The sequence below is a fragment of the Poecile atricapillus genome, chromosome 5 (assembly GCF_030490865.1).
Source record: "Poecile atricapillus isolate bPoeAtr1 chromosome 5, bPoeAtr1.hap1, whole genome shotgun sequence".
Taxonomy (NCBI): Eukaryota; Metazoa; Chordata; class Aves; order Passeriformes; family Paridae; genus Poecile; species Poecile atricapillus.
Window position 1 is genome coordinate 26989214 of NC_081253.1, and position 18647 is coordinate 27007860.

Genomic DNA, 18647 nt, shown 5'->3' on the forward strand with positions numbered 1-18647 from the left:
TACGGGGCTCGCGGCGGCTTCGCGTCGCCACAGCGACCGCGGGCACGAGCCAGGGGGGTGCGCGCGCGCCCGGCGACGGAAGTCCCGCCCTGCGGCCGAGGCGGGCTTGGAGCAGGGCGCGGGTTGGCAGTGGCACAGGTCACTCAAGCCGCGGCGCACGGGTTGGCTGCCTCGGGGCGGGCCGCGGGACGGCCACTGGCTGGCACGTGAGCCTGGTTCCGCCTCCTGCTGCCGCCGCTTCTGCCGGGGGCGCGGGGAGCAGGCAGGTCCCCGGTCCCGCAGGAGGGGCGCCGTGAGGGGTGAGGTGAGGGCTGAGGCGGGGCCGGTCCGCGCCCCCCGGCGGTAGCGCCCCCCGGCGGCGGGGCCGCGCCCACGTGACGGGTGCCGCCATGAGCCGGCCCGAGGGGACGCGCAGCACCCGCCGCTCTCTGCAGGTGAAGTTCGTGCCCGACGAGGATGTCCTCAGGCACATCGCCGACGACGCAGGTACAGCCGGCCCGGGGTGTAGCCTTAACCCAGAGCAGCCGCGGCGGCCCCCGGGAAAGGGACTCTGCAGCACCCGAGCTGGGTGCTGCAGAGCCTGGCAGAAGGACGAGGCCTCCGGAGCTGTTCGGCCCCGCTTGACCCCTCCGTGGAGTGTCTCTGTCCCCGGCCGGCGCTGGACTGGCTGCGGGCGGGGCGGGTACGAGCTCTCGGTGCAAGCTGCCCCGCAGCATCGTGTACCGGGTGCCAGGGCAGCGGCGCAGGGAAACTCCTCGGGCCTGACGCGGTTAAACACTCGCACAGTCACAGCGGGACGAGGCTCCAGGTGTTTGCTATAGGAGCGTTTTGCAGCAGTTCTGATTACTTTTAAGGCGGGGAACCTCTGTAAAGATGCTTAAAACTTGCCAGTATACGGCACGGAGCATCCGGTTCAGACTTCACTGCTGGTCCTGCTTTGAGCAGACGGTCTTCATGCAGATGGTCTCCAGAGGGCTCTCAGCCTAAATTCTTCCATGAATGTACTGAAAGCCCGCAGGCAAAGTATCTTCCAATTGCTCCTCTTCTCTAGGAAAAGTAAGGGTTGACAAGTACCATCCCCTTTGTATTCAGTTTGATCCTGTAATGCGTGAGCCACTGTAATTTCTCCCATTTCTCTCTGTTCGCTGAAATGGGTGTCTGCAACCAGAATTTGTGGCGAAGGAGGGATGAATGGCTGTGGGGTCAGCTACTGATAAGCTGCTCTATTAGCAGGACATCTCAACGTAGAATTTCTTTAGTTTGCATGACGGGAACTTGGTCTCTAAGTCGGATGGCTGTGTACTGCTGCAGTAGAAATAATGAAATAGCAGGAGGTTAAAGCTTTTATTGCAATTCTAGGAACTAAAGTACGGAAGGACAAGGCTCAGCTGAGCATCAGTGTGAAGAGATTTGTGAAGAAGCTTGAGAATATTTCTGATAATGAAGCTCAGGAGATCCTGGAAGAGAAGAACTATGTTGCTGCTCTTGGAATATGTGCCCAAGGTATTAGTCTGGGAAAACCTAACACAGATCTGACTTCAGGAGACTCTTGCAGTGTTAGGGTTGTGCAGTGTTGGTGAAATTGCTTTTGAGGGCTCAATCTGCTCTGTGCTTGTGGTAACAAGTAGAAGAGAAGATTATGATTCTAGGATTTTATTACTATATGTGTTTTTTAACACCTGCAGTATAAAGCCAAATAGTGCAATGTTGCATTCCATCTTTCTTGGGTTGGGAATATTATCAGTGCTTTTGAAATAGCTGCAAGTAACATTTCTTTTCACAGATTCAGTGGGAAATGGCTCAAATATAAGTGGTGGTGAAGTTTACTCATTCCAGACTCCCAAACGCTCCAATAAAATGGCAGAGCTGGGTATGTTTTGCTCTCTTTTTCTCTGAAGACTCAGGAGAAGCAAGCAGAAAATGGCAGTTCCAGAGAGGGTGGACTGTTTTGGTTCAAATAAGGTGCTTGAGCCAGGTTGTCACTCCTGTCCAGTCACTGTCACCAGGTTGAAGAGTATTTGTTATGCCCAGCACCATCTGAACTTCATTAGTATTTATTTGTCACAGCTGATGATACAATCCTACAAAGGATTATCTGAGGGAGAGGGATCATCCTATTATATCACTATACAGAAGCTGGTTTTGGTGCCTCTTAGCTTCTGCTGTGTCTTGGGAAGTTATGTTTCCTGTCTTAGACCTCCTTCTGCAGCAGGGTGGATTTCACTGGTTCTCCCTCCTTGGAGTTATGACTCAATTTGAAAACTGAGGGAGGTCATGCTGTGATGGTCTGTTAGTCCCAGTGTTGTTACATGGAACAGACTGTTGGTCATACAATGGTAGAGACTTAGCAGGATATGCTGACCTTTCACATCTGTGATTCAGATTCAACTTCAGCTTGTACTGATAAGGAGTAGACACAGGTAAATAGTTCCTCCTGGGGAACTGTTTTTGCTATACTGACACTGCTAAACTGTGTTTGCTATATCTGATGATCTGTTATGTCCAGCTGAGCAGTCTTAAAGGACTAAGTAAGCCTGACCAAACCTTGCTCTAATTCAAGGAGAAGTGGTCTCCCAGGGAGCAAAACATGCTCTGCTGTTGCATTTGCTGTATTTGTAAAATGAATTAATTGATGAGTTCAGCCTTTGAAAATCTTTACTGAGGAATACAGCCAACTTTAGGTTTAGAAAAAATTTAGAAGTATTTGGTTCCTGAAATAGCTAATGAATTAATATGTGGAGAGCATTTCAGGTGTATGGCTCCATTTCTGACAAGACAGAGCTGGAAGTTTTATACCTGACATGTGCTTCCTTCCATTCCCCCTGTTTTCCACAGCCTCTGAATTAGCCCAAACACCAGAAAAGAATGTGGCACCTGACCACTCCAAGTGCCCTGAGAAGATGGCCAAAACCCCTCAAAGCAGTAAGTCCTATGATGGTTTGGGGAACTGCAGCTGAGCGAGTGGGAGTTACGTTTCTGTTTGGGTGGTGGAGTGGATGCTTAAGTATTCTAGTCAGGTTAACACCATGGGCTGAACTGTTTGATGTGCATGGCCTGTGCTTCACCTGGGTGTCAGATCTCTTCTTTTGCCCTGCTGCTCCAGAGGAAACATGAACTTCTCTCTCATCTGTTGCTGTGACATTTAATGACTTCCTCTCTGTTCAACAAAAATACTTACACTTGAGAGAGTTATGAGCTGGGCTGGTGTGTTAAACACCGTCTGGGTAGGACTGTGTGGGTGTCCATGTGTAAATTAACACTTTGTTATATAATATTTAACACCTAGTGCTGCAGAGAGAAATAAAAATGGGAGAAGTCAGTGCAAGTCAACACTGGCAAAAGCAGGTGCATTTGCGTTTGGAAGTGGAGTCTGGTGTGCTCAGGGAGAGAATATTAGCTCATTTTTCAGCCTTCTCCCTCCTACTGGAGTCTCTTCCTCCTTCCTGGCCTCACAAAGCTGTGACCAAGAATTAAAAGCTGCCTTCTGTGATAATAACTCTTGTCAGGCAGGCTGGTGGAGCCACCACAGACTCACAGCCAGAATGCAAAGAGTAAATTTATTTCTGTTACGTTCCTGAAGCAACACCTGGGCAGAGGGACATAAGTGGAGATGTAGGCACCCTTACATGTGGTTCAGTGCTAGAACCAGCCTGCTGTTCACACTGGTCTGTCAGCAGTTTTGCACACGTGTGCAAAACATGCTGTGATCTTCACTGTGTTCTGATCTGTCTGTTTGGGTGCCTCCAGGCCTAGCAGACACCTAGGTTATCTATACACAGATGTTCTACTTCCCAAAGCATGCACAGGGTAAACAGCAATAGACGTGGTGTATCTGTTTTTCTGTATTGCTTGAGTCTTTGCTATCCCCAGCTGCATGGTCACTTGAGCATATTTACAATTCTTCTTGCTGGTCTTCCACTTCTAACCCATTCCTACCAGCAACTCTCTTTGTTGTCTCCTTGCCTACCTGTGAGGAACTAGAGGCTTCCCTCATAGGATTAACTATCCAGGGAGCTGATATTCTGGTGCAGTGTACCTTTGAACAGTGAATGCCTGTTCTTCTAATGGACCATCTGGTGCCACTGCTGAAAATTTGCAGTATTCTGTACAATGCTGTTTCTTTCTTTTTAGAACGTTCAAGTTCAACCAAAGTGCAGCAAAGGGTGAGTAATGACTTTACATTGCTTAGATTTTGTGTTTGGGTTTCTTCCCCACTTGGACTAGCCAATTACTACCGTTCTGGAGAGGAAGGACCTTGAAAAGCATAATCCACAGTAGAGATGTCTCTTCTGTTCTAACCAGACAGGAGTAACTCAAGTGAGAACCATTAATCAGGGCTATGGGGTTTGGAGTCAGTGGGCAAACAGGAGGTTTGACAGCTTAATTATCATGGGTGGAAACTATTTCCTTGCATCACACAAGTGAGGATGCTAGACAATCCCTTAGTACACAGTTAAACTCACAGCTTTCCAGTTTCTCACTAAAGGAAGAAATAGCCCTGATTGTAAGAAATGCTGCAAGAACAGGAGTTCCAGAACTGTGATGCTGTCCAGTTTCTTGCTTACCATTGGTTTATAAAGAATAAATTGGGGTAATGGGCGGATGTAGGTTGATGTTGTGTTTTGTGACGCTACAGAGAGATACAGTCCAGAACTGCCAGTTGTGGTGGCTGTGGAGTGAAAGAGTTTGCTTTCTAAAATGGTCAGCATCATAGCAGAAATGTGTGAACAGCTTTTCTGGAATGAGGCTCCAGGATGAAATACACCTGAAAAAGATATACTCTTTGGGGATGCCATATTTACTGCTTGATGATTTCACATCCACTTTGTCAGGATCAATGAAAGTATTTCCTAAGTATTGCAGACTTGATCCAGTGTCTGAGTCAGGCATGTGCTTTACACATATGTACGTAAGATGTGCCGCTACAACTTGGTGAGCCCAGGCAGCCTGGATTCCTTTGCTGTACTTCTGGGCTGAGTGGTCTTCTGGCATTCTGGTAGTTGTTTTCAGGACTTTTAGATGACTTTGAGTAGACAGCATGATATGGAAGGTGACTGCTGTGGGGACAGAAGCATTTCCAGTTTGTCATTGCTTTGGTTTGACTGTGCCTGAGGGGCCAAGATTGGCATCTTGGTTGGAGATTTCTACTCTCCATCTTGAGCTGAAAGAATTAAGCCGCTTTTGGAACTTGATCTTGTCTCCCTCTGCTTTTCCAGTTTCATGTGGGCTGAAATAGTTTGAAAATGTAACCTGTCTGTGCTTGGCAGAGGGCTGTTAAGAGGAGAGAGATGTTTCTTCTAATGCATGTTTTTTCTTTGCTGTTCCAGAATAAAAAGAAAGAATTTGTGTCCACTACACCATACAGACTCAGAAAGAGACTAACAGGTAAAGATCAGCCTTTGCAGTCAGCTGCCACAGTCAGTAAGGCACTGTGTTCAAGGGAGAGTGTTTTACTGTTGAGCTTCTGTCTGTGGTAGCAGTGTGACTGAAACAATCTGTTTCATCCTGCAGAGTGTAGAAATGTCCTTAAGGAAATTATGTAGACCTTTCCTCTACAACTGATTGCTAATAAGGTGAGGGGTGGAAGTGTTAGAAGCACCAAGTTACTGAACTTGAGTAACATGACCAAGAGAGACAAAACTTTCAGTAATCATACCTATGCTGACATTTAGTATGTGGTATGCTTATACCAGGCATAAAACTTTTTGGTGATGGCTGGGACATCAATGTCAAAATATTTCCAATAACTGGTTGACAAAGCCAGAATGAATGCAGAGGAGAGTTTATTACATGGTGTTTCATCTTCTATTTCTTCTGTGCTGAGAGACCAAGACCAAGCCGGATTTCATCTTTGCTCTTCAATCAGCCCTGTTAACAGAGCTATTTTACAACTTTTTTGGAGAATGTGATGTAGAAGATCCTCAGCCTGCATGGTTGACATTTGGGAAAACTGAAGTAGATGCTAAGAGAAATAGGGAATTCCATTGTCTGTTTTTAGTCTCTTTCTGTGGTACAATGATGTTTCTTAGTTGGCATCAAGGAGGAAGCTTTACTTAACAGTACTTTGTGATCCTAGAACTGCAAAATAAATGGCCATCTGTGTTTGCAGTTCTCTTAAGCATTGATTTTACCTTTCCGTGAAATATATTTAGGATTCATGTGCTTGTAAAACATCTAGAGAATGTGTGTGAGATGGTGCAAAATAAATTCTGTGTTAGAAGTCATTCCTAGCTTTTAACCTTAAAATTTATGCTCTAGCTCCAGATCCCTATTTAGAAAGTGAGAGTGAATATTCTGCTTCCTGCTCAGAGGAGGAGGATGAGGAAGATAAGAAAGAAGTCAGCACTGTTTCAGATCAAAAGACTCCGGCAAAAACTAAGGCTGCATGTACACCTCCTCCCAGAAACAGCCTAACCAAAAAAATTAAGGAGCAAAAGATGGTGAGTGTGCAAAAATATATTCTTGAGCTAGCAAATGTGAAGGGATGTATAGTGACAATAAGCTGTTAGTGACCTCACCTGACCTTGGGGAAGAACTGCTAAACTTATTTCATACTAAACCAGCTGGGCTGGCTTTTGCTGCACTTCTGAGTAATCCCTGTTGGACAGGGACCATGTGAACCTCTTTGCTAATCCAGCTGGCATCATTAGCAGCTTCAGAAGGGGAAGTCTAAGGTGAGGTATCCATGGAGCAGGAGACCTTGTATTGAGACAGGATGAAGAAAATGATTCCTATAGTACCAAAAGCACACATTACTGTTGTCTTGGTGTTCAGCATAATTGTCTTACTTCCTTCCAACCCAGGGATCCCCACACCAATTAAGAATTACTGTTATCTTACCTCTCACAGAATCTCTTTTCTGACTCTCTCTTCAGGAAAGAATCATCTGACTAGGTTAGCATTGGTAGAATGCTGCTATAGAAGCAATTTTTGCAAATATTTTCTGTCTTTCTATATTCACCCTTGCTCAATGTCTCATTGGCCTTCTTAAGGAGAGGGGTAACTTGATAGCCAGAGTAGTCTTGCTGATCTTGCTGTCCTTTTATAGGGCAACCTGGTGGAGGAATACTTTGAAGCTCACAGTAGTTCCAAAGTGCTCACTTCAGACCGAACGCTTCAGAAGTTGCGGAAAAGAAGACTGAATCAGGTACAGTTCCTAGTGAATCACACAAGTCTCAGAGTTTTTGATTTCTATGGTAGAGAGTTCCCTCATCAGAATTTCCTGATGTTGCTATTTTCACTTTATTTCTGCTCTTTGTCAGTGGTAATGCTGGTTTAAGTAGCAATTTAAGCAGTATGTTTTCTATTGTTGCTCTGAGGAGGGACAGTGCCGAGTTGTTTGAAGGTGAGACAGTAGGAAAAATGCAGGGAGAAGGCACTATCAGGTGAGCTCACAGCTGAAAGCTGCAGTTACCAGAAAAGGTTAAAGTTTGCTTTTGAGGGGAGGGGAGGAGAAGAGGGAGAAGCAGAATTGTAGACTTGCTTTGAAACAGCATTTTTGTCAATTAAATGGTAGGGGAAATTACAAACAGTTTTGTTTATGTCATTTATGTGTAGAGGAAATCAAGAGAGCTGATTTCATCTAAACATTACTGGGTCAAACCACTTGCAGAATTGGAACAGCTCTAAATGTTGTCACCTAGTTTGTTTGATGTACTTTGTTTCCTTGCAGTTCCTAGGAGACAGGAATAGTCTGATGGTGGTGACTGAATTGCTTTATTTTTCTCCACATGTTACTTCCACAAGACAGTTCAAATCAAGCAGTTGTACCTTACAAGGACAGGTCTCAGGAAACTATGTAGAATACCTGGAGCTCTTGTGTCTGTGACTGCTTTTTGTATCCATTTGTGTTTTAAGAGATGGCGTATATGCAGACTGCCTGATGGCTGCTGTTGTCTGGAATTGCTGCCCAGAGTAACATCTGGATTCTTAACAAGTTCTTTCATAACAGCTGTGGAAGGAAATCAAGGCTTACAGTGTTAAAACTACTGGTTTCAAAGTAGTTGAAGGTTTAGCAGTTCTGTCTCTCAGTACTTTGTTTGTTTGATACATTGCAGCTGCCTTTCCAGTGTGAACTGTCTTCTACTGCAAGGGAGTGGGAAGCAAAGCTGTTAAAATTGAAGAGAAGGAGAGGCCAGTATAGATTTGATGCTGACTATCATGCTAATGTCTGTTTAAACATCAGCATCACATCATATCTTCAAAGTTGAATTAATCCTCCGATTCTTGATGCTTTTCTACATTGAGCTATCGGCTGCAAATTATATCCTTCCTGCTGTATTTTTTTTTTTTAAGATGTTTGGTATTTTGAGCTTCTTCTTGTAGTGACCTGAAACCTTTCTAAGCATGGTGATTGGAGCCTTTGTCCCCATGAGCAGGGATGTGATGTTGTGTCTTGTTGGTACAGTACTTGGTGCTCTGTAAGCTCTGTGTGTCTTTTTTTCTTGTAGTGGTTTTCCCATACTTGGCAGGAAGAGAAAAATACACAGTGTGTCATCTGTTCTAGTACCTAGTACCTAGCTGCCATTTACCATAATAAGGTTACTTAATCTCTGCTTTGTGTCTCCAGTAGCAAAACTGTGCTTCATGGGGCCTTCATGGGAAGGAAAAGAAACTAACCACAAGCAGAGTGCACTGACAATGAAAACTATTCTCTTTAGATAGGGAGCATGCTAGAGGTTGTTTTAAGCACTCCAGGTATATCTCTTGCTTTTTATCAGCCTTGGATGACTGTCATTTCTTTCTCAACACAGCGAACACTGCATGATCTTTTGAAAAATGCTCCCCTTGCCTATGCTGCTGAAATTAGAGACCTTAACCAGCAACATGAAACCTTGTTTTCCAAGTGGATGCTGCAGTTACAGTAAGTATCCAAGGAGAATCACTGAAGAAGCTTAGTTAAAAGGTACTGCCAGTAAACTTACCCTCATGTCAATAACATCCTGTGGATGAATTAAGGAGCAATTTTTTTTCTTTGATTGCTTAAATTTAAAAGTGGGTGACAATAATTTAATTCAGTGCTTCCTGTAGACAAAATACTATCTGATTAACTCCTTGAACCAAATATCTGAAGTGGCATGCTACCTGCATGTGCATGGTTAGTTTGCCTGTGCCTCTCTAAACCAAGCTAGAGGGTATTCACAAACAAGGAACATGAATAGTAGGAGAACAGGGAAAATGAATTATGAGAAAAGTGCTCTTTGTGAGGAATCATTTTTGTTTACAGCAGTGAGTTAGTAGTGAGTAGCCCACCCTTATCATCTTCAGTCTGTGGCTATCTCCAGTGGTATAGCAGTTAACTTTCAGTGCCCATGGTACCTAATGATCATGCCCTTCAGGCCATGAGGAAACCCTAATGCTTTTGGAAACACTGGCAGTATAAATTTTATTTGGCTTTGTGTGTATCTTCATGGGAAGGAGAAGGGTGAACATTTACAAAAGCAAATGGAACTATAGAGACCTTGTGAGATTCTGAAGCACCTTAAAGAAAGAAGACTACCACCTCTGAGGCTGGAGCCAATACTGGTGATAAGAAAGCCTCTTGGAAGCTTTTGCAAGGAAGTGGAGTATAAGGAAATCTGTGGTCCATGGGGAGGGACAGATAGTAGGAAGAAGGCATCAGCTTTGAAAGTTGGAGACTTGCAAGAGGAGGAATTCTCTGTTACTTGGTGAAATGGGCAGATGATTAGAGATGTATATGGAAGGGCAGAAGAAACAAATCCCTTGACGACAATGAAGGCAGTGACAGCTGTTGAACACCTTACCTTTGCCTAGTGCTATTTGAGTAACCTGATACTCTTTCTGATCAAAATAATGCTTTTCCTGCTTCTCAGATCTAAACAAAGCTTTGATTGCTGTGATGACCTACCCCTGAGAGTAAAGAAGTGTTTAAGATTCAGAAATGCTTGTTGGTCGAAAGGAATGACAGAAGTCAGGGTGTCCACAAACCATCATAAAATTTTATTCATAAAGCACACACTTGGCATCAAAATTGGTATGTTAGTCCCTGACCTACTATATAGGTTCCTGGCACTGGGTTTTGGATAAAGGGGCAGGGTGAAGGGAAAAGAGCTTAATTTTAAAAAGGAGAGTTGAATTAAAAAGCACAAAAGAGATCACCAGGCCTTGCTCCAGCATTGAGCCAGCTGCGGGGATGCTGATCCTGGATTCAGCATTGATCCAGGTGATAAGTGACAATCCAGCTGTGTTGGTTCAGCTGATGACATGCCCAGGGTCTGAGGGCCATTGCCTGAGCTTGTGCAGGTAGTTTGTCTTTTTATGGACAGGTGTCTCTGCCCAAAAGACAAGTTTGTCACTTTCTATGCTAATTAGTTATTATGCACAGTTTGTTCTTTTAGGCCTTTTTGGAAAAGGGTCAGAGGGCTTTGGGGGTCCTTGGTAGTTGCAGTCCCACCTTATAGTCCATGTCCACTTCCTGCCAGTCATTGCTGTGCTGACACTGTACTTTGTTGTTGTTCTTTCTCATGGAAAGGTTTTTCCCTATCTCCACCTGGGCCACCTTCTCCAGCCAAGTGTTGTTCTTTACCACAGCATGTTAATACAAATAGTCCTTGATTATTACCAATTATTCTTGTCTGTTACTACTTGGTTGGCTTCACAGCCACCTGATTATTGGTGTTTGAGACATACTATCAGTCAGTTACTTTCTGGGAATTGAGAGCTCAAAAAGATCTCACTCTGAACTACTGCTTGCAGTGGTGCTAGAGATTGGGCTTTAGTATGCAGCAGTCCCCATAATGGAGGGCTCAAAGGGTCTCACTTTAGACTGCTTTTATAGGGACACAAGACAGTGGGCTTCAGTCACAGTGATTTTTTCATCCTGGCCACAATTTGAGTCAGTAACTTGCTTTGAAGGTTCAGCAACAGAAATATTATTCCACTTGGATTGTTACTCAGGCAAGGAAAAAAAAGTTTACAAGGCTGCTCATTAAAAAACAGGTGCTCATTAGACAGTATTAGTTCATGGGAACAGACATCGTTTCTGATAATTGGAGAGGGGTTTAGTCTAGGTGCAGTTCATCAAGGCTGAGGCCTAATGAGCATTTCCCATATCACAGGGCAGCCTGAGGGAGGGTGAGGGGTGCAACTAAAGTCAGTTTTTCTGGGTCTATACAAATCCATACCACGCTGTCTATGCTTTCCTGTCTCTTTTTCTGTGGAACAATGAGGATAAGAAATATACCATGAGTATAGAGTAATTTTGCTTTGAAATTGTGCCTGAGGATCAGAGTGTAAAACCAGTGTGAAGGTTTGCTTTTTTTTCTTGTAATTACTGTGACCTGTAGTAAACATTTAATACAATTACTGGTGAGGGGATGTGTGTGAATGTTGATTACCATTTCTTGCCTGAAGTTGTAGATCTAGTATTCTGTTCTTAGTCAATAGCATTTTCTTCCATCAATGTTTTGCTAAATTTGTGAGCCTCTAGGCTGCTAAAATGATTCTTTTGCTAGGATGCACATGCCAGGTTTCAGATTCCTTGTAGCTAACCTTATTTATCAGCGTAAGCTTAAGGTGTAAGCCTGGAGTTGACAGAACGTGAAATTTTTAAAACCAAGATTGCAGTGGATCATTTTACTTAATGAATGTATGGACCTAAAACCACACTTGCACTTTTCTGATCCAGTGTATTTTTCACTTTTCTGCAGCTTGGGTTTCAATATTGTGCTTTATGGACTGGGCTCAAAGCGTGATCTGTTGGAGAAGTTTCGTACGTCTCTGCTCCAGGATTCTGTTCACTTGGTGGTTAATGGATACTTCCCCAGCATCACTGTGAGATCTGTAAGTGTGGGAAAAGCTTGTGGGTTTATGTAATCATCCTGTGTTACAGATACCTCTAGTCTTTCAATGTAAAATGTTAAGGAAATCTGTTGCACCCTATAGCAACAGACTCTGAATGAACAGCAGTTCTTTCTTCTAATACTTTGATGAAATGATCCCATACATTTCCAAGGAATTGCAGTAATATCTGTCATTAATAGATATTCATCACTCTAAAGCCTTGTTTTATGTCACTGTTTTGAAAAGGGGTATAATTTTTTTATTTATGTTGGCTGTTTTAAGGATTTTATGGTAATAATCAGATTATCTCTCCCAAGGCAGCTGAGGGCTCAGTTTCAGATTTTCTACACTTCAGTGTCAGAGCTCTTCATAAGGAACTCCTGTCGTCTTTTTCAGATTCTCAACTCCATCACAGAGGAGGTTTTGGACCATATAGGCACCTTCCGCAGCCCCCTTGACCAACTTGAATTCATTAGCAAAAGGTTTAAAGAAGGTAAAATGACTATATGCATAAAAATGTTAGAGTCTATTTACTGTTAAGAGAGCCTGGACATTTTCTTCCCTTATAATTTTTATACAGGCAGTTACAGTTTCTTAGTATACAGCTAGTATACTATCTTGCTTGTAATTTATGCAGCATATATGAAAACGTGCATGCACCAGGAGTATATGTGTACATACATGTGTAGCAGCTCCATGTAAGCTGTTACCTCAGTAAGAGTATTTTACAGCAGGACAGCACTGTGAAGCAAGCAGGTTAGAATTGGTTTCAAAAGTAAAATTAAATGGGTATTGCCTCACAAAATGCTTGCTGAATTATTTATGAACGTCTGTCTTACTGCTTGTATATTCATACACAAATTGCCATGGAATCTTAATTGTGCATGTCACTGGTGTTACAGTGTTTCCATTCTGTTTTTCATCATTACCTTATGAGTATTTCTGCTGGGACAAAGTGGGAAAGGCGGGGTAAGAGCAGTTCCCACCTGAAAGTCAGTCTTGCAGTATGCTATAGCTGATTTGACTGGTTTCCACTGGCAGGCAAGTAAACTGGTTACAGTTCTAGAATTGTTTCTGGACTCAGGAAATGGTTATTCCCAGGGATAAGTACAGCAGCAAGAAGCTAGCTGGAAATTTTAACATCTACCATTTGCGTTATCTGAGCTAGGTCTCTAACTTTTTTTCAGAACTTGTTAAAATTTTCAATGAGGTTATTATGCTTTGGATCCAACCTTGAATAGAAAATGCATTTTTACTGCAAGAAGTTTAAAGATCCTAGTCATGTAAATCAAAAGCAGCTGAATAAACTGTGCTCAGACTTCCATACTAAAATATATTTAAACGACCTTCAATTGCTAAAGAAACACAGCAAAAGGGACAATTCCTGATAAAGCCGTGAGCAAGTGGAAAGTGGATTATAACAGAAAAGCTTAAACTGAAAAAACCAACCCTGCAGCAGTGATGACAGTGAATTGAGCACCCTTTTAGGTGCCCAGAAACACCCAGTATAACCCAGGTTCAAATTAAGCTGTACAAGGAAAGTGATATTGGAGTGATGTATATGGAGAGTGGTGGAATAGACTTGTACTATGCTGCACTGGGATTTGGAAACCAGCTTGTGTGCAGTTTCCTTGATTGGTTCTCTGCTGTTTTTTCTGACCTTGCAGATTCATCTTTAGAGCTCTATGTCCTCATTCACAACCTGGACAGCCAGATGTTGAGAGGAGAAAGAAGTCAGCAGATCCTTGCACAGTTATCCTCCCTGCCTAGCATTTACCTCATTGCCTCTATTGATCACATCAATGCTCCTCTCAGTGAGTTCCCCTGGGCCTGATCTAGCCAAGAGAAGAATCTATGTTCTGCTTTGGGGCTATTAAGCATTTTTCATAAGCTCATGTATTTGCAGGAGCTCAGGACTTCTAATCAACGAACCAATATGATTGTGCAGAAGCCGTTGATTGTTTACATTATGCACTTATTTATAGATTCTAAAACTACTGTTCACGTGATCACACATTATTTGATTGGTGCTTCTATCTTGCTCACACACTTAGCACGCAATCCTCAGGTTTTGTGATTGGTCACAGTGCAGGTGTCCAAATGCCTTCTGTTATCTGGTTCTTGTGGTCTTGTTTTTCTGTTTCTCAGCTTCTTCCTTCTTATTTTAGAACAGTTTATGCTACAGCAACCTTGAGAAATTCCAGAATGTCTGATAAGAAATTCCACAGACAGTTTGGCTGGGGCACACTATGCCCTAAGTTGTTCAGATGCGTGGCTACATACTATTACTGTGTATTAGTATTACTTAGTATGTATTACTGTTGGTGTATGTATATCCTGATTGTGAGTGTGGCTGTGCTGAACCAAAACTGTATAAAGATACTGAGAAATACCCCTAAGCATAATATACAAATAGATTCCAAGCTTTTGGCACCCTTTGATTTTAGGAACTTACTGAACTAGAGAGTGGATGTTAAATCTATCATTGCATCTAAACAATTTTCTTCTATCAGACAGTGTTGTGGGCAGAATGGGAGCTTCAGACAAAGTTTATTAGAGAAGCCCTCCTCTTGAGCCAGCAGGTGCAGAAAGGACCCCCTTCCTTTCTAAACTCCTTCTCAGACAGGATCTAGGCATGGCTGGACCAAATCTTAGCCCCAGACTTAGTTTATGTTAAGGGATTATATAGGTCTAATTGAACTTTTGTCTCATAAAATTAAGGATGGCAAAGCAAATACACTTAAATAAATTACTTAAGTATATTGATTACAATTATGATTAGAACTTAATGTTCCTAATCAGAGTTATTCACTACGCAACACAGTTAGCTGTAACTATTGGTATAGTTCACTCTTTTTAAAGCAATATTGAAACAATTGCATTAAAGCTAGCAAAAACACAAGTAGAGATTGATATTACTCACCCATACCAACCATCATGGGTAGATCTCTTTAGCTCAGCCTGGAGGAGTAACCTTGAAGGGGCATTCCCACTCAGGGGAGGAATCTCCACACTCTGAGAAGGGTCTTGTTTCAGCTATTTTATCCCCTTTCCAGGCAGATCTTGCAGCTACAGCCAGAAATTGTTTGCACACTCCTGACTGTGGAAGGATTTACAATGTATCTGTGGAAAAGGGATGTCTGCAAATGTTTTGTTGCAGAGAATTTAGCTTACTGGAACTGCAGTTATCAAAGTGTCTGTAATGTGAATTTCACAAGCATATATTGTTTCCTCAGTCCTACAGGAGAACTATGTGCATTTTAATATTGCTTGTTGAACGCCTTAGAAAACATAAATCTCCCAGTTTTGTCTGCTCTTTCTTTTCCCTCTGCCTAGTGTGGGATCAGGCAAAGCTGAGTCTCTATAACTGGCTTTGGTATGAAACAACCACATTTAATCCTTATGTGGAAGAAACATCTTATGAGAACTCACTTTTAGTACAACAGTCTGGATCTTTGGCTTTGAGCTCCCTAACGCATGTCCTGCATAGCCTCACTCTCAATGCCAGGTAAGACACCGTTCCACTTCACAGGAGCATTTGCCAAGGACCCAATCCTTACATTCTGTGTTTTCTGATAATATTGTTCAAGATGAAGATGGTATGACCTGGTTTCCAGTTGACTTTAAATGAGCAGCATTTGGGTAGCAAACATTGTTCAGTGATGAGATTCACAACCAGGTCTTTGTGCATAAGACAATATTAGTTAATATTTTCTAATGGTGGGAATTTTGGGCTGGTTTATTATTATTTTTTAATTATTTATTGGTTTTCATTGTTTTTATTTTTTTATTTTTCCCTTTCCTCCTTTCACTTAGGGGGATATTCAGACTGCTTGCTCAGCACCAGCTGGAGAAAAAGGACAGCCCATCTTATCCAGGTAAGTACCCACCTTTTCTCATCTGTTTGGGATGTGGCTGTTCACAGCAGCCCTGGGTTTTGGTATGCAGTTTACATCTCCAGCAACAGAAGTGCTGGAACAGTTGGCTCAGTGAGGCTGTCTTTCTAGTGGCACTGTGTCTGATTCAGACAGGAATTCAATAGACTGGCTGGTTCTGAAAGACAGCCTCATGCATGCTTAGACAGGACTGAGACTGTTGGTGGGGGGCTGTAGAGTAAAAAAAAAAATTGAAGACTGAATTTGTATAACTTGTACTTGCATGTCCTATATAAATGACTTCTGACGTACCCTTGCTTTCTAGGATACATGTGGAATATTCTGTCACTGTCTGTAATAGGTGTTGGAGTGGATATGAATAACATTTTAATGGTAAAGAATGCAAGGTAGAGGAGTTGGAAATTAAGAAAGATTAATATTGTAGAAGGTGCATTTAAAGTGCTGTTAAAATTCCATCAGGCAAGAGGGTGACTGGAATGTTAATTCAGCTGTTACCCATTAATTACGGAACTATTACTTTGGCTGTATACTTGCAAGAGGTGATGTTACTGTATCCACTGTGGTCTCAGCCAAAGCAAGACTTTCAGGTGGATAATATATGGTGATGGACCTGGAAAAATCTGACAATCTTACGACTTCAGTTTCTTGTTCTTGCCTTTTTCTGTCTCCAGGGCTGTCTTTCCAGGACTTTTACCAGCAATGTCGGGAGGCTTTCCTTGTCAACAGTGACTTGACACTCAGGGCACAGCTGACAGAATTCAGGGACCACAAGCTCATCCGGACCAAGCGGGTGAGTCCAGGGAAGAATTCTGGATACTCAGCCAATTTGAATAAAAAAGATGCTTACTTGCTGTATTGTTTTAAGCACCTAGGAACTGTCAAGGGGCTGAAATTCTGTAATTGAAGCTCTTTCCATGCCTTCAATTTGTCAACACTCTTTACGTGGCTGTAGAAACGGTGTGCTTTGTTTATTCAGCAACCTACTTCTTTTTGAAGACTGTGGGAAGTAGCAGACTGTGGAGCCTGCCAGTCTGCTTCCAATAGTATTACCTGTATTTCTATAAGGAAAGAATGCAGACTTGTCATAATAATGAGGCAGTATAGCAGTACAACACACAGAAACACAGTGTTGAGGAGCTTTGTAGTTCCAGACAAGCATAACCCACCAGAAGATTTCTCATTTAGTGACTTTCTTCAGTATTTGTGCATTTCCTGTGTTGCTCCAGTGAAATATTCCAGGTTTTCAGTAATGTAGTTGTTCAGAATGCTGTCCAGCTCTGGTAATCCAGACTACAGCTAAATGCTAGCATTGCAGTGCTGTCTAGTGGCTTGCCTGGCACTGTACGCTGGTGTTAATGATGCCTGTGCATGTCTGTTTTCAGGGAGCTGATGGTGTGGAATACTTACTAATTCCTGTCGATGACAGTACCTTGACTGACTTCTTAGAGAAAGAGGATGAAGATGTGTAGTGTCCTCAGTGTCTACAGCAATTGCTCTCAATGGCTGCTGGAGAGGGGCCTATGCTCAGATCTTTCTCCAGCCTCACAACTGCACTGATAAGTAATAATTCTAATCAATCTTGCTCATTGTTCAACTACCTCAGGTAGTTTGGAATGATGACTTCTGTAAGCGAGGCCTCTCTTGTGCTCTAGTTGGATTTGTCTGCTTTGTCTCTCAGCTCAGACAATGCCTTCTTCCTATCTGTGCAGCCAACCTCACAGCCAGAAAAACTGACTTGGTGGGATTGTGCCTTCTGCTCTCTACCTCAGTAGACATGAGGGTTTTATTGGAACAATTTACTTGGGAAGTGCAAATCACAAGATGGTTAAGAGCTTTAGTTTGTATTGTTGGTGCAGCTTCTCTCAACTGAGTGCTATCTAGTATTCCTCTACCATTTAGACAAAACTAGCTTCCAGTGTATGGAGACAAGATTTATAATGCTACGAGACCTGCCTCAACTGCATGAGGAAAGGAGAATACTAGTGGGTTTGGGATGCTGCAGGTAACTTAGTAAATTCTGGCAATAAAACTGAAGGACTTGTCCCAGACCCACATCCTTTTATAAGATTTAGATAATCGAAGTTATGGACTCATGTCATTGCCTGCAACTTTCCAAGGTGCAATCCAGGAATATGAAGAGGCTATGTAGCTTTTTTTGTTTATTTTTTCAAAGCTTGATTGTATATTTATATTTTTTACATGAGGAGTGTCCGCTGATCCTGGAGGAGGCCTTAAATGCCACTTAAAAACTCTCCCTTTATAAAAGTTCTTAGAGGTTGGGAGATTGCTGAAGTTTGACATCTTTTCTTCAATTATTTTTTTCTCAGTTATGTGGGAGGAAGTTCTATAGTTCCATCATCTATAGTCTGCCAGCCAGACTTCAGGGACTCTGTATGCCTAATATTTGGTAGCTGTGTTACAGCTCAGTGTTGTAATAGTTCAAATCAATCAAATAAAGTACTTTATTAATTTTCATTGTCTTGTCTTTCACAATCTTTTTATGTTACAGGAAGATAGAGATCTTTGTGGCAGTTGTGCAAAAGCCTAATTTTCATTATTATGTCAAGTATCTGCACAGAAGATTACAAACTACTGAGTAGAAATATTTTATATTGTTTCTTACATCAAAATCAAGACTCATTTGCCTGCCTTTTAATACCAATATATAGCTTTTGAAGAGAACCAAAACATCCCATGGAGTAATAGTTACCTCATCTGCCCCTACTGACAGAAGCAAGAGAGATGTATGGCCTGACTTTTGTATTAGAAACGTAGAGCATCTACCTACCTCACTATCAACTTGATTCTTCATATAGGTCCTTTGCCTTTACTTGGGAAAGAAGAAATTTCTCACTTCTCAAGATACTGAGGTGCCTTCATGGTATTGGTAAGAATGATGACCTTGATATAGCCTAGGTAGCTTCAGATAAACCAGTCATCTCTTTCCAC

The 18647-nt window shown here is 42.4% G+C and overlaps 1 protein-coding gene across 1 annotated transcript; it reads left to right on the plus strand.

Moving 5' to 3' along the window:
• Window positions 1-166: 166 nt before the first annotated feature.
• ORC2 (origin recognition complex subunit 2) lies at window positions 167-18573 on the plus strand. Its single transcript, XM_058840141.1, has 16 exons — window positions 167-486; window positions 1360-1503; window positions 1784-1870; window positions 2836-2922; window positions 4132-4163; window positions 5328-5385; window positions 6259-6440; window positions 7049-7147; window positions 8754-8863; window positions 11670-11802; window positions 12199-12295; window positions 13470-13616; window positions 15139-15310; window positions 15619-15680; window positions 16370-16488; window positions 17081-18573. The coding sequence occupies exons 1-16, from the start codon at window positions 390-392 to the stop codon at window positions 17165-17167; spliced, it is 1713 nt and encodes a 570-aa protein (XP_058696124.1). The 5' UTR covers window positions 167-389; the 3' UTR covers window positions 17168-18573.
• The last annotated feature ends 74 nt before the right edge of the window (window positions 18574-18647 follow it).

Excerpts from the sequence above, each read along its gene's own strand:
- ORC2 (XM_058840141.1), top strand. The coding sequence starts at position 390 with ATGAGCCGGCCCGAGGGGACGCGCAGCACCCGCCGCTCTCTGCAGGTG. Across the intron at positions 487-1,359 it reads GCACATCGCCGACGACGCAG|GAACTAAAGTACGGAAGGAC; the intron begins GTACAGCCGGCC and ends TTGCAATTCTAG. Across the intron at positions 13,617-15,138 it reads TCACATCAATGCTCCTCTCA|TGTGGGATCAGGCAAAGCTG; the intron begins GTGAGTTCCCCT and ends CCCTCTGCCTAG.